The sequence below is a fragment of the Rhea americana genome, unplaced genomic scaffold, assembly GCF_003343005.1.
Source record: "Rhea americana isolate MKP2758 unplaced genomic scaffold, rheAme1 scaffold_402, whole genome shotgun sequence".
In the NCBI taxonomy this organism is placed as follows: Eukaryota; Metazoa; Chordata; class Aves; order Rheiformes; family Rheidae; genus Rhea; species Rhea americana.
The window spans coordinates 405,537-416,409 of record NW_028186538.1 but is presented as its reverse complement, the minus strand read 5'-3'; the positions used below and the strand labels follow the sequence as shown (position 1 = coordinate 416,409).

Genomic DNA, 10,873 nt, shown 5'->3' with positions numbered 1-10,873 from the left:
GGCTGGCGGAGAGCGGGCAGGCGGCCGCTGGAGCGCCCGTCCAAACCAGCGAGGTGCTCTGYGCCGGGTGGCGCCGCAGCAGCGCCTCGGGGAACGCGTCGGGCACAAAGCAGAGTTCRTGTGTTTAGCGCCTGAGTCTGGTTTATCCTCAACAACGTCCCGGGAGACATTTCTCATCCCAAGAGAGCTTTTCTGCAAGTGTGTCAGCGGTTGTGGAGCAGAGCAAGGTAAGCATAACAGCTTAAAGTAGCCTAACAGATGTTGYAATTCTTTGCAGATAAAGCTACTAGCCAGCTTCTGCTGGAGACGGACTGGGAATCCATYCTTCAGATATGTGATATGATTCGCCAGGGAGATACCCAGTAAGTGCTCTTTCACTTTTTGGTATGCTGTCAGCACTGGTCTCTTTATCTGCCATGTTCTTGGGCTTGTCAAAATGCAGTAGAACGCAGTTYGTTATCCTTTTTTGAAAAGTGGTAGAAAGGCAATATATCTTGTTTTTTTGAGGTACTCCTAATCTTAGGAGCTGCAAGTTATATCTGGCCTGAAATCCAAGAGAAACTCAAGCTTTTGAATGTGTTTATTCCTTCCCTTTCCAGATTACCTGGGGGGAACTGTATATGCTTGAACTAACTATACCATTTTTTTGGTTGGTGGTTAGTGGATTATCAGTAGCAGCTGAAATCTTCTTACGGGTTCTTGCTTGCCTGAGGGCTTGTACTATTTTTCCTTTRTCCAGAGCAAAATACGCAGTCAATGCTATCAAGAAGAAAGTCAATGACAAGAATCCCCATGTGGCGCTCTACGCTTTAGAGGTAACTTCAGCCCAAAACTCTAGCACTGTAGGACCAGAGAATTTCACATCTTTTATAAGCCTGCCTTCTASGTTGTGCCATCTGCTCAGCCTTCTCTCTGCCCTGCCCTGGGAGTGTCAGAGTCATGACTTGGAGTTTGCCTTCTCCTGCCTCTGTTTGAGAGGTTTTGTGCTTGACTGGCAGACTAGTTGTTTCATTCTTTAGTTCTGCATCAAAGCTAGAAACAGAGAGCTGCTAGTACTTCAGGTGCTGTCCTTGGGGTCTATCTGCTTGACCCTGCGTTYCTAAATAGGAAAGATATAAAGGCTACCAATGACACTGAAGTATGGGTTGCTCTTCAAAGTGGATAGTGTGGATTTCTCTGGCTTGACTAACACTTCCTTAAGGATTTGAATTGTCACTTAAATAGTGCCCCCTTCTTAATGTACTGGCTGCAACAAGCTGTAGCATGTACTAAGACTGGTCTTTTTGTTTATGCACTGKAGGCCATGGAGAAGAAGGAAGGTGTCAAGCTAATATTGTCCCTTGSCCTTGCAGGTCATGGAGTCTGTGGTTAAAAACTGTGGCCAAACAGTCCATGATGAGGTAGCCAATAAACAGACTATGGAAGAACTGAAAGAAATACTCAAGGTAAAAATATCTCTTTTTTAAGTTATAAGAAAAGTAATGAAAGGAGTAAACATACATGTCCTGTATTTTATTCCCTCTGTGCTAGAAGGAACAGATAGGTGTGAACTACATGTTTCATAATGTTTTTCAGAAAAGTGTAATCTATATTATTTAATATGAGGAGATAAATGTAGGGAGCTGAGAGGAATGCATGATAGGCAGAGAGGTTACCATGAAAGCAAAGATAATGTTTGGCTATACCATGAACTAGGGCAGGAATATGCTGCAAAGGACTAGGCCATTTCATGCCAAACACTCCTGGGTACAGCGCTTTACTTGGCCAGAGACAGCAAAGGAAAACAGAGAAGTCATWTGGATGTGTGAGACCAACAATTCGAACAGCAGGAGGTGAATTCTCTCCCTATAGTACAGTATAAGACAGCCAGCAAAGATAAGCAGCAAAGTGAAAACTGACAGAAGCTTCCTCTGTATTACGGGCATTTCACTGGCCTGCAGAATTGTTTGAGGAACTTTAGAAGATGTAGGCCTGCCTGTTTTCACTTGCGTGGTTTCACTGATTGGTTTGGTTTGGTATAATGTGATGCCTCTGGAAGCCCCTTATCTTCTAGGTTAGACTTTCACYAGTAAGAAATTGTATGTTTGCTACCCAACACTTAGAATAGTAATGTGCTGACAGGAGCATTACAGTAATACTGTTCCTTTCTGATAGTCTCACTCCCACAGAAACAGGCAACCAGATGACCTAGGTATTTGTTGAGTGAGCTCTGCTAATCCTGTCATCTCACATAATGTAGCAGAGTGTCTCTCTTTTTGTCATCTTCCTGTCATAGGCTTACTGAGCCCTTGCACAGTATCTSTTATTGAAATAGAAATAATGCTGCAATGTGAAGGCCAGGTATAGTAGTGCAGCCACTCCAAGCAGTGAGGAGATGAGATAGGAACAGATCAAGAGATTTTGTGATTCTCTCTATCTGCCTTAGTAATCTGGTAACTGTCCCAGACCCATTCTGCTCCTACACTTGAAACTTTACTCCTTTTGAACTCTTGACTGCTGGTAAAATGATTTTAGTTCTGATGGCATTCAGGTCTGACGTTTGTGGAAAGCAGGATTTTGCCAAATCTTCTAGAAACTTGGAGCTCCAGGATCTATCACTTAAGTCGTACTATTTGTGTGGGCTGAGCTGAAGTAGGAGCTTGACAATGCTTATCTGCTTCCTGGGGGTTTCTGGAGCAACCAGTCATGTGATACATGATGACTAGATGATGACAGGGCTGCTCTTGGAGGCTGGCTGGGATGGGAACAGGCTTGCCAAGTTTCCTCCTACTTCCTGAACTGTAATACAGGTATCCCTGCTTCCAAAGGGCAAACTGCTCAGCAATCTATTGCATCATATCCTGAGGTAGTTTTGGATGTTCCTGGACAGGAATGTTTGAGCTGAAGTTGCTGGCTGCTTGGCACCAGCACCCTCCAGCTTTGAGTCTGAGGTGCCCTGTTAGAACTTGAGTGAGGCAGATCGTGCTTTTCTGTCTGGGTAGTTGTAGCTCTTGCAGGTTCCCCTTGTGAGGAGGTGAACAAAGGTACTGGCCTGGCTAGTGCTCATGCCTGACTTGGGAAGCAACTGGTGGAGTCTCTAAGGACATTTCCCCAAAGCACCTTAACTGCACTTCTTTTCAAGTTGATGTGTGCTGCTCTGAAGGATGTTTTCTTGTTTGTACTGCAGAGGGAAATGTGGAAACTGAAGGAATATGTAGTCCTTCTTGCTGAACAGACCTGTTTGCAGCTTTCTGAAAGCTGTTACCTTGTACAAGTACTCTGAAGTCTCCTTMCATGAGCACTATTTATGGCTTATCTTCTGGGTGGCATGCATCGTCCCTTGGGTTTCAGGATCTTTTTCTCAGACTTTTTTTTTTCCCTTCCCTTTTCTGTGCAGAGGCAAGTGGAGACAAGTGTCCGCAGTAAGATTCTGTACCTTATCCAGGCCTGGGCTCATGCCTTCCGCAATGAGCCCAAGTACAAGGTGGTGCAGGACACCTATCAGATCATGAAGGTTGAAGGTGAGGACTCGGTGAGCAAAGTGAGGGTGGGCATTGGCCAAGCAGCTCCACTCAGGAGGAGCTTTACAGGAGAAGGAATAGGTGTTGGGACCCAGAGAGATGTTAGTGAAATCTGGGCATGTAATACTGGGCTTTTTCTTAGAGACTAATACCAAATAAACCTCCTGGGGTGCCTGAATCTCCCTTCTGAGAGAGGCTTTTGTCTCTGTTCCAGGATTAGGGGGCTACCCTGCACAGGGCCTCCAGCCCAGCTAGGGGTTGAGGGTTGGCAGCAATACCTGGACAACAGGAGCTGGGAACGTTCTACTGGAAACTGGCAATAAATCAGCATGTCCTCTGGATAGGATTTACTGTGGGGTAGTTCCTTCTTTTCCTGGTTGGGAAACATGTAGTTCTTGCTTCCTGGCAGAGGAGTGTCAATAGCACACTTTCTCTCTTGTTCCGGGGATGGCAGTGTTCTCCCATGAAGGAAGGGATGTRTTTCTGCCTCTGTCTTTCTGAGCTAGAAGCATTTGGAACTTCCTCAGAGGGTGGCAAAACCTGGAGCTCCCAGTCCCACCCTGAGCACATGTAGCAACACGGCTTGTCATTCGAGCAGTGAGACTCCAGAGCCCAGTATTCCCACGCAGTGTGCTTCTTTCCCCATGCTGAGTTAAAGGTCTTGAGAAATGTGCCTTATTGAAAGGGGTGTGATGTCTGTTATGGGCAGATGAGAAACCCACAGAGGATTGTAATGTGCATTCAAAAGCATGGCTGAGAGCACAGTACTTTAGACWGGAGTGAGTGCTGCACAAGCCCAGGCCTCTGGCCCCCTGCAGGAGGAAAAGTGCCTTGTATCAGAGTAAGCTGATGGGCATGGTGGAAATGCTGAGCTGGATTTGATTTGTGGGGTGCAGAACCTGCAGCACTAGGTTAAGCCCTGCCACCGAGCCCCCGGAGCACCTTCACAGCGGAGTGCTGTCACTTCTCCCACAGGTCACGTGTTTCCAGAGTTCAAAGAGAGCGACGCCATGTTTGCTGCAGAAAGGGTGAGCTCTGCTGGCGGGGARGGTGCTGGCACTGTGGAACAGACCTTGCTGTTGTGGCCCTTTTGCTACTAAACTTTCGATCCTTACATTCCTCCATTTCACTGTAATTAGAGAGCTTGCTGGGTGCCTGTCTCCCAGCTAGTATGTAGTCAGTTATGGGATGGTGTACAGCACCAGGAAGGATTCTCCTTCCTGCCTAAAAGTACCAGAGGAAGGGAGAATTGGCGGAAATAGAGCCCATTTTCCTGAGTGGAATTTGATCAGGAAAGGGACTTAGTCTCATCTTGCTAGGTGCCCTGTAGAYGGGGCCTGCTCAGTGGCTTTCCAGCAGCATGACAGTCTGAACAAGGGTATTACTAAACTGGTTGCTATACAAGCAYGTTCCTAGAAAATCTCTTGCTGACTGGAAAAGCATCACAGTCTCTAGTAACATGAGAAGTGACAATTTGCAAAGAGCATTTCCTGTTGAGCTGCAAATGTTTCCTGCCTCCCCATTCATGAAGGAGCCTTGGTTAGCCATAGGAGCTCCTCAAAGGTTCTCTGAAGGCACTGTCCCTGAGGCCTTTTATCTTCCTTACTCAAGTTTCCTTAACCTTGACAGGCTCCAGACTGGGTAGATGCCGAGGAGTGTCACAGATGTCGAGTGCAGTTTGGTGTTGTGACAAGGAAGGTGGGTATTACCCCTGCCTCTGGGTTCCCTTGTCCTGCACAGCTTCCCCAGGACTTGCAGAGCTCCCTGAGCCTGCATGGAAGCATGTCTGGGCTAGACCATGTTCCCTGACCACTGGTGGGGAGGGTTTGAGTGATATCATCTAATGGTGAAAGAATGTCTCGCTACCACATTGATGTCTCCCATCCTTTGCAGCATCACTGCCGAGCCTGTGGGCAGATCTTCTGTGGCAAATGCTCCTCCAAGTATTCCACCATTCCTAAGTTTGGGATTGAGAAGGAAGTGAGAGTCTGCGAACCCTGTTATGAGCATCTCAACAAGTCAGTACCCTTTGTGGCTCATTACTTTGCCTGCAAAAGCTGAGACTGCGTGGGGAGAAACTTGGTGTGGGACCATTTTTCTGAAGAACAGARCAAGGGTTTCCCAAGCTGTGCAGACTGGACTGAGTTCCTTTCTTTTCTGGGAACATGGTTTACAGCTGTAGGGCTGTATGGAGCTGGGGCTCCAGTGCTATGAAAGGAGCCTTTGAGACTTGCCCAGTCCTCATTCTGCACTGCTGCATCTTTCTGACTGCAGGAAAGCTGAGGGCAAAGCTGCTGCCACCTCCGAACTGCCCCCCGAGTACCTGACCAGCCCTCTTTCTCAGCAGTCCCAGGTGAGTGGCTGCCCTGTAGGTGACTCAGTGATTCTGTCCTGCTTATTGATCYCTTTAGTGACCCCTTCTCTTCTTTTGCTTGCAGCTGCCTCCAAAGCGTGATGAGACAGCTCTGCAAGAGGAGGAAGAGCTGCAGCTAGCTATTGCCTTGTCTCAGTCAGAGGCCGAAGAGAAGGAGAGAATGGTTTGTGCCCTGCTTGGCAGCTGGGGATGGTTGTTGCTGTAGAGCCTGGATGTGCTGGGCATCTCCTAGCTGTGTRGGCATCATCCTGTGGGATGATGTGAAAGTGGAGCCAGGCACATGCTGTRTTGCAGGTCTAGTTGATACTGTGAGTGTGGGATGCAGCTCGGTATTCTTCCTAAGAACAGTGAGGACCAAATCCTGGGAAAAGGCTGCACCCAAGCTGCAAGTCCTGTGGCCTGTTAGCCTGCATGAATTGGACACATCATGAGGCTGGTTCTGCTGACCATGCCTGGCCAGCAGTAGGAGCTTCACCAGCTGTAGGCTGGCTGAGTTGGAGGAGTTTTGCCAGTCCCTGAGGTGTTTAGAGGGTGGGAGTGATGTTTGTTTTCCTCTTCTGCAGAGGCAGAAAACAACCTACTCCATGTACCCGAAGGCTGAGCCCATACCTGTGACATCATCAGCCCCCCCRGTCAGCACGCTGTACTCCCCACCTGTGGTACGTACACAGCAGCCCCTGAACATGGAGTGGCTGGACACCTAACAGGCCAGTTCCCTAGCCCAAGTTAGACCAGCTTGGGTTGGATTTAATCCCTGTTCCAAAAGAAAATCTTTGCCCCATTCAATCCATCACTCTTCCTCAGCACTGCAGTGTGTTCAGCAAGAAGGTCTGCATTCAGCCGGCTTTTAGATGCCCCCCCRCCCCTGCTGCTGCTATGTGGCTCAGGTTGCAGCTTCTAATAGCCACAGCATGCACCTAACTGAAGGAGTTGGCCATCCTCTTCCATTCTCTCCTGTTGGTGCTCAGCCCCTGTGATTGTGCATGCCAAGGTCTGAACAGATCTTTGTGGGAGTTCTAATTCTCTGGTTTGCTTAGACTTCTCTTTCTTTTTTCCCCCCGCCATTTATCTTTTTCCAGAATTCATCTGCGCCGTTGGCTGAGGACATTGACCCTGAGGTAAGGGCCCAGGCCCTACTAGTCCATGGCTCAGGTTTGCTCCCAGCTGGGCTGTGGTGCTCATTATCTCCAATTCTTTTTGTGGCAGCTGGCTCGGTACCTTAACCGCAACTACTGGGAGAAAAAACAAGAGGAAGTTCGTAAGAGCCCCACCCCATCGGCACCTCTGTCCCTTACAGAGCCCACGGCTCAGCCTGGGGAAGCCCATCCCGCCGCGCTCAGTGTTGTTGAGGTAAGAGGGAGCCTGGGCCTGTGTCTAGCCTCTGGCAACTGGGGCCCTGGGGAGAGGGGCCAGTAAAGCGCCCGACTCCTTCATTTAGSCCAGTCACCCAGTGCCACAGGAGTGCTGCTGGCTCTTGGCATGGGAGAACTGAGACTGACTGGCTGCTCTGTCATTCTAGCAGCAGTACCAGAACGGCGAGTCTGAAGAGAACCACGAGCAGTTTCTGAAGGCCCTGCAGAATGCAGTCACCACCTTTGTCAACCGCATGAAGAGTAACCATATGCGTGGTCGCAGCATCACCAATGACTCTGCAGTACTCTCCCTGTTTCAGTCCATCAACAACATGCACCCCCAGCTGCTGGAGCTGCTCAACCAGCTGGATGAGCGCAGGCGTACGTGGGAGCTGGCAAATGCTGCCCTGCCATGGGCTCAGGAACAGTGTCTTGGGGAGGAGCAAGTGGCTGGTGGGGCTTTCCCCAGAGCTAGTGTTTGGCATTCCCATGTCACAGCCTGTCTGGGGAGAAGCCAGTGCAGTGTGCAGGGATGGTCAGTGCTAAGCCCAAGTGCCGTGCCCTGGAAGGTTCCCTGAGACTGTATTTTCTTTCCTAGTGTACTATGAAGGCCTGCAGGACAAACTGGCCCAAATCCGAGATGCACGTGGGGCTYTGAACGCACTGCGAGAGGAGCACCGGGAGAAGCTGCGCCGTGCAGCAGAAGAGGCAGAGCGCCAGCGCCAGATCCAGCTGGCCCAGAAGCTGGAGATCATGAGACAGAAGAAGCAAGTAAGTCATGGAAGCATTTCCGGGGGTTCTGGGGCCACACSAGGCAGCAGGCTCTGCCTGCATCTTGGGCCAGCTTGGTGTTGGCAAGGATGCGCTGTCCTGGCAGGAGGGGTTGCTGCTGTRTCCTGGGCTCTAACTGTTGTGGCACTGTTCTTGCAGGAGTACCTGGAAATGCAGCGTCAGTTGGCCATCCAGCGACTGCAGGAGCAGGAGAARGAAAGACAGATGCGCCTGGAACAGCAGAAACAGACCATCCAGATGAGAGCCCAGATGCCAGCCTTCTCACTGCCTTATGCCCAGGTATGGCTACTGTGCCAGAGACCTTCCTGCCAGCTCCCTGGGAGCATCGTCTAAAGCTTGCTTCTCTTAACAGCTCCAGGCRATGCCAGCAGCCAGTGGGGTGATCTACCAACCCTCTGGGCCCACCAGCTTCCCTGGCACCTTCAGCCCAGCCGGCTCAGTGGAGGGCTCTCCCATGCACAGTGTGTACATGAACCAGGCAGCACAAGGAGGCACAGGGCCTTACACAGCAATGCCTGTCACAGGGACAGGTAAGTGAACAAGCTRATCTCCTGTGGGTGGAGGCTGAGCACAACGTGTTTGCATCAATCTGTGCCCTTTCTGCTCCAGATCCCAACATGGTGAATGCCTATATGTACCCACCAGGGGCAGGCAGTGGGCAGGTGGCTCAGCAGGGGCAGGCGGTGCCCACCACAACCCCAGCCTACTCGTCCTACCAGGCAACTCCAGCGCAGGGTTACCAGGCAAGTGAATGCTGCCTCCATGCCCCYAGCTGTACCAGAGCATCTTGCAAACAGCTGAGGCAAACTGCAGTGGTGGGAGAGTCTGCAGGGAAGGCAGGCACAGATGATCCTGTCTCAGTGACTTGGGGGGGGGGGCGCTGAGCCAGAGAGGATGGATGCTAATTGGTCCCAGATCACTGGATCTGCTGTTGCTTTTCCTGTGGGGAGTGGAAGGGGTTCATTCTGGACCGTGGGCTCCTCACTGTGTGGAGGGAAGATGTGTCCTGGCTTCTCRGGGAGCAGGGAGCCCTGCTGGTCCTGGTGTTGCTAGGGTGTTTGAGAGCAGCCATACCTGCCCTGTGCCACTTTTCACCAGCATCTCCTCCCCAGAACGCAGCATCGCAGTCGCAGAGTATCCCCACCATCTCGCAGACTCCCCAGTCAGGCACCATGGGCTACATGGGCAGCCAGTCGGTTTCCATGGGGTACCAGCCGTACAGCATGCAGGTGAGCACCCACTGCCATGTGGGCCATTTGACAGCTGCTTCTGGTGTCCTGGGTACTGAGAGAGGCAGATACTGGTTGCCATAGGGGCTGGTCTCCAGCCAGTAGAGCCTTGCTGGGCCTTTGCTGCTGGTACTTAGGGATGGGAAGGGCCATCAGCAAGTTTGCCTGCCCAACAGGCTTGGGGGAACTGCCTGCTTTGGGCCTTCTCTGCTGCAGTGCTGTGAATCTCTGCTAGCTAGTCTGACGGCCCTCTTTCTTCTCCCTGCTGCTAGGGCCTCATGTCCACCCTGCCAGGTCAGGAAGCAGCGCTGAGCAGCCTGCCACCGCAGCAGTCCTACCTGCCTGGACAGCAGCCCATGTACCAACAGGTGAGTGCTGGCTGCCCCAGGGGAGGCCAGGCCCCTGGGAGAGGCACATCTGCTACCTGAGCTGTCCTCTCTGTTCCAGATGGCACCTGCTGGAGGGGCCCCCCAGCAGCAACAGCCCCAGCAGGCACCTGCCCAAGTGCAGCAGACACAGGGCAGCGGAGAAGCCCAGCTCATCTCATTTGACTGATCTCTGCAGAAGGGAGTGGGGGGGAATCCAGTGCAACACTATTGTTCATCCGGAATCACTTCTGTATTTCAAGTAGTCATTTCTGTCCCCTCAGCTCCTCCCTGCGTATGCCTCTGCTCTAGGGGACATGGGACCACAGGGTCCTAGCATTGGCTCTGGGGACCCAGCAGCAGGAGAGCAGCCTCTCACCCCAGCCCCCTCTGGCTGCTTTCCTGCCTCACCCTGGCTAGAACACTGCTATGTCCTGGAAGCTGTGCAGCCCCTCGGGCAGGTCAGGAGCAGGCTGGGAGCCTGGCCTGTAGGACAGCCTGGGGGGAGAGGAGATGCAGATCCCTCAAAGTTTGCGTAGGCAGGAATGTGGCCATGGACACGCTGAGCACCTGCCTGGCCTGGCCGTCCTCTGCCCAGGAGCTGGAGGACTTGAGGAAGGTGAGTAACACTGATGAGACAGCTGATCCCGCTTTGTGCTGCGTAGGGCTCGTGTGCTTGTCCTAGCGCCAGCTCTGCCCGGGCCCGTGCACCAGCAGCCCGGCGGTACCCACGCCGAGTCCTGAACTCGGCAAAGGCATGGCGTGCGCCCACCTTCCCCGCCCCCTCGCTGCCCCCTCCCCAGCGTCGGTCCCCCAGCCCCGACCCTCTGCCGGAGCCCGGGCAGGGTGCGGCCGCCCTCCGCCCCTGCACAGCAGCCCCGGCCCTCCCCGCTTTCACCACTCACCTCTCGTCGTGGTGTCGGAGGAGACCGAACACCGACGGTGATAATAAAGAGTACGGACAGAGCTGTGGCCTCGGTGTGCACCGGAGCGCGGGGGGCAGGGGGCGGCCTGGCCCCGGGCGGGGGCGGGGGGCCCGGGGGAGCTGGGCCCGGGGGGCCAGCGAGTCCTGGAGGACCTGGCGGTTAGAGCGCCGCCTTCTTCCATCACCGCCCCGCCGAGCGGCAGCGCGCTGTCTGTACCACCGAGGCGAGGCGCCGGGCGGCCTAGAGCGGCCGGCGGGCGCCAGAGCGCCGCCGGGAGCATAGAGCGCGGAGGGCAGAGCGCCGCGGTGTCCTCTGCGGCCGCCGCCCGCGTGCTC

The 10,873-nt window shown here is 52.8% G+C and overlaps 2 protein-coding genes across 5 annotated transcripts in view; both read left to right on the top strand.

Annotated features, from left to right (window-relative positions):
• Positions 1–10,578, top strand: part of HGS (hepatocyte growth factor-regulated tyrosine kinase substrate) — a 10,971-nt gene extending 393 nt beyond the window's left edge. Inside the window, exons 2-21 of one of the 4 annotated variants that reach the window (XM_085314416.1) lie at positions 278–362; positions 740–815; positions 1,353–1,445; positions 3,377–3,500; positions 4,476–4,528; positions 5,130–5,198; positions 5,394–5,518; positions 5,775–5,853; positions 5,939–6,037; positions 6,438–6,533; positions 6,954–6,992; positions 7,081–7,224; positions 7,394–7,607; positions 7,825–7,997; positions 8,157–8,297; positions 8,371–8,548; positions 8,664–8,761; positions 9,131–9,247; positions 9,520–9,615; positions 9,695–10,578. In XM_085314416.1, the coding sequence (XP_085170542.1) occupies positions 278–362; positions 740–815; positions 1,353–1,445; positions 3,377–3,500; positions 4,476–4,528; positions 5,130–5,198; positions 5,394–5,518; positions 5,775–5,853; positions 5,939–6,037; positions 6,438–6,533; positions 6,954–6,992; positions 7,081–7,224; positions 7,394–7,607; positions 7,825–7,997; positions 8,157–8,297; positions 8,371–8,548; positions 8,664–8,761; positions 9,131–9,247; positions 9,520–9,615; positions 9,695–9,802 (2,207 nt within the window). In that variant the 3' untranslated portion in view covers positions 9,803–10,578. Of the gene's footprint in view, positions 1–277; positions 363–739; positions 816–1,352; positions 1,446–3,376; positions 3,501–4,475; positions 4,529–5,129; positions 5,199–5,393; positions 5,519–5,774; positions 5,854–5,938; positions 6,038–6,437; positions 6,534–6,953; positions 6,993–7,080; positions 7,225–7,393; positions 7,608–7,824; positions 7,998–8,156; positions 8,298–8,370; positions 8,549–8,627; positions 8,762–9,130; positions 9,248–9,519; positions 9,616–9,694 lie in introns of all 4 variants that reach the window. The other 3 variants (XM_085314415.1, XM_085314414.1, XM_085314417.1) reach the window with 3 other exon arrangements.
• MRPL12 (mitochondrial ribosomal protein L12) overlaps positions 10,166–10,873 on the top strand; it is a 4,498-nt gene continuing 3,790 nt past the window's right edge. Inside the window, exons 1-2 of the mRNA XM_085314426.1 lie at positions 10,166–10,231; positions 10,416–10,590. Of these exons, the coding sequence (XP_085170552.1) occupies positions 10,166–10,231; positions 10,416–10,590 (241 nt within the window). The remainder of the gene's footprint in view (positions 10,232–10,415; positions 10,591–10,873) is intronic.